The sequence below is a fragment of the Adiantum capillus-veneris genome, chromosome 8 (genome assembly GCF_014529385.1).
Source record: "Adiantum capillus-veneris isolate H3 chromosome 8, ASM1452938v2, whole genome shotgun sequence".
Taxonomy (NCBI): domain Eukaryota; kingdom Viridiplantae; phylum Streptophyta; class Polypodiopsida; order Polypodiales; family Pteridaceae; genus Adiantum; species Adiantum capillus-veneris.
In genome coordinates this window covers 105,324,959-105,328,084 of record NC_140938.1, presented here as the reverse complement: position 1 = coordinate 105,328,084, position 3,126 = coordinate 105,324,959, and the positions used below count along the sequence as shown (strand labels likewise).

The 3,126-nt window shown below is 48.6% G+C and overlaps 1 protein-coding gene across 1 annotated transcript; it reads left to right on the top strand.

The window, feature by feature from the left end:
- Window positions 1-1,487: 1,487 nt before the first annotated feature.
- LOC147452684 (non-specific lipid-transfer protein-like) lies at window positions 1,488-2,530 on the top strand. The gene is made up of 2 exons (XM_086518996.1): window positions 1,488-1,948; window positions 2,329-2,530. Exons 1-2 carry the CDS (start codon window positions 1,596-1,598, stop codon window positions 2,333-2,335), a joined length of 360 nt encoding a protein of 119 aa, XP_086375122.1. The 5' UTR covers window positions 1,488-1,595; the 3' UTR covers window positions 2,336-2,530.
- Window positions 2,531-3,126: the final 596 nt, after the last annotated feature.

Here is a 3,126-nt window from a genome sequence, read left to right as displayed (position 1 = left end):
CCCTTTGACAATGTGAATTACAGCTAAGAAGTGCACATGTCTATAATCTTCTTCAGTGTTTCCTCGAGCCTGTGACTTGTTTGAACATGAGCACGGTCAACGGTTGAAAACAATGCTCTCTTGTAAACCTTGAAAATGGTGACTTGTTTGAACATGAGCATGGTCGACGGTTGAAAACAATGCTCTTGTGTGAGCTTGCTATTGGAAGCCTTTTGCACGAGCAAGGGTTTACTCTAAAACAACCCCCCCCTCTCTCCCCCCCTGTCACTAATTGACACCTACCTAGGGAGGTGGGATCAATGACCCACAGTAGGCGTCGCAAGGCGGGTGCAATCCGAGCCGTGAGATCACCATTTGAACTAGGTGTGAACTAAGAGTGAACTCGGGAGGTATGTGCACCATGCCGAATTTGGTGTGAACTCGGTGTGAACTCAACGTGAACAAAGTGTGAGCTTAGTGTGAACTGGGGAGGGTCTGCACACCACACCAAATTTGGTATGAACTCAATGTGAACTAAGTGTAAACTTGTCCGCAACGCCGTGATCTATAAACTTACCACACACACACCTTTCAACGAATGCACGATAGCTTGGTGGTTATAATCAATTCCGTATGGGAGAGGGTAGCGGGCTCAAGCCCGGATCCGAGAAAGTGGAAATCTTTTCATTCCATAGGCAATCCAACGATCACAATTAACCGATGATTGTGAGCCATTGATCCCTTCTCCCAAAAAGAGGTGTCAATTAGTAAACAAGTCCTCCCTCCCCGCCCCACCATCAGTAATAAGTATGGTTAACCCCTCCACTCTTAGGCTATGGTCACGCGAGGCTTAGTTTCGAGGAACACAGCTCGACCAGCCCTCTGACAAAGCCGCCTTTTGCAGGTTTTCACTAGCTCACTTTTGTAACTATGCCTTTTTAGACATAGTTTCAAAACTATCCCGGTTAGCTGCCGATCACTGCTCCAGTTCTCTCTCATGCTGCTGCCCGTCAACCCCTCTCTCTCTCTACCCATTGCTGCCTATCAACCTCCGGATCCGTACCTGCCATGGTGAGCACTGGTCGAGGCTTACAAAAAACTAAGCCTCGTGTGACCATGCCCTTAGTTGAATGCTTGCATGCACTGGCCCGCCCAGAACTTGGCATCTGATTTGGTTGAGTGCGAAATGTGTGCACTGTGCAGACGCAAAATTCAAAAGGTCTAATTCTCAATGGACGGCATTCTACAACAAGGAGTGAGGCCCACTTTTAGAGGGTGTGGTTGGTCGCAACTTGAAAATTAGGCCATTTGGCGCGGGGAGGCAGTAAATGAGAGCAGGTGAGGCGTGGAAGATGGGACTGGGAAAGAGGCTCGAGGGACGGAGCGCCAAAAAGTCAGCGGCGGAGTTAAGTGAAATCTTGACAAACGTCGGCACGCGTAAATGGTAAGCCCGCAGAGAGGGAGAGAGAGTGAGAGAAGCGTACCGGTATATATACAGCCGGTGGCGATGGCCGTGGTACCTTCAAGCGTCAGAAGAGCTAGACACTGAGAGCGGGAGAAAGGAAAGCTTGTGCTAGCTTAGTGAGTGTGGGCGTGTGTAGAGAGAAGGCGAAGAAATGGCAACCTACGTACGCCTGTGCATGCTAGTGATGGTAGTTTTGGCGCTGTTGATAGGCAGTACGAGTAAAGGGGCGGAGGCCCTGACGTGCAGCCAAGTACAGGGCTACTTCGTAAAGTGCGTGCCTTATCTGTTTACCCTGTCGCCCAAACCCACCCCTGCATGCTGCGCCTCTTTGGCCAACCTCAACAAGCAGGCGGTGGGGCCTGCAAGGAAGTCGGTATGCGAGTGCATCAAGCAGAACGCTGCGAAGCTGGGCAAGAACCTCAACCAGGGCCGAGCTAAAAGCCTCTCAAAGGCATGCAATATACCTCTCAAGACGTCCGTCAGCCTCAATACCGACTGCTCCAAGTAAGGCTCTCTCTCTCTCTCTCTCTCTCTCTCTCTCTCTCTCTCTCGGACTATCATGTCTTGAGTACGAACTCGTCGGGTAGAGCTTTTGTGAGGGAAGCACTGCATATCTAGCTAGGTACGATTGGGGGCAGGGGACCGCCGGCCCGGTGGGGGGGCCGGTGGTCCCCTGCCGCCAATCGTACCTAGCTAGGTATGCGGTGCTTCTCGAGCAAAAGCTCAGGATGTTATTCATTGTAAGGACGGTTCATAATCTCTCTCTCTCTCTCTCTCTCTCTCTCTCTCTCTCTCTCTCCTCTTCCATATCCATTTTTATTAGTTTGCTTGCATGACCACAGTTCCCTTTGTCTGATCACCTACCGCGTGGTTTCTGTTTACAGGGCTTGAACCTTGCTGGAGATGACGTTGCGCCCTCTCCACCCACCCTCATCATCCAGCTCTTCCTCCCTGTCCTCGGATTGATGCCAGCATTATCGTAGCATTATCCTATCCCCCCTACACAGCTCTTTAGTAGGGATTTTGTTGTTCTGCCGTCTTATGTATGACATGCTACTTATGAAATAACATTGCTACTTTTTCACATCTTGAGCTATTCTTGAACCTTTCTAATCGGGCATCTTGGTGGATAAATGAGGATATTCTGTATTTTTAAGCCCCCTATTTTAGCATGACTTGGAAATTTGAAATGTCTATGTAAGCGTCCGACTCAAAGAAAGCCGCCAGGAAGTACATGTGCCTTCAGATCATTGGTTTGATTTAGTGTTTGCTTCAATTCACAAGAAGTTTTGAACAGATTCTCGCATTAATTCCCACATTATGACTTACCTCAACATCATGAGTGTCTACTATGAGGGAGGCAATGCATACCTAGTTAGGTATCGATTGAGGGCAAGGGACCACCGCCCCGTGGTACCTACCTAGGTATGTCGTGCCTCCCTCATAGACCGGGCTGGTGGTCCCTTGCCCCCAATCGTACCTAGCTAGGTATGCAGAGTCTCCCTCACAGAAGCTTATGATGTTATGTATTGTATGAAAAATACTAAAAAAAGGCTCCCTTTTCCTACATGAGAATTATTAAATCTTCTTGTGCAATAGATTGAGGATGAAAAATACTAAAAAAAGGCTCCCTTTTCCTACATGAGAATTATTAAATCTTCTTGTGCAATAGATTGAGGACT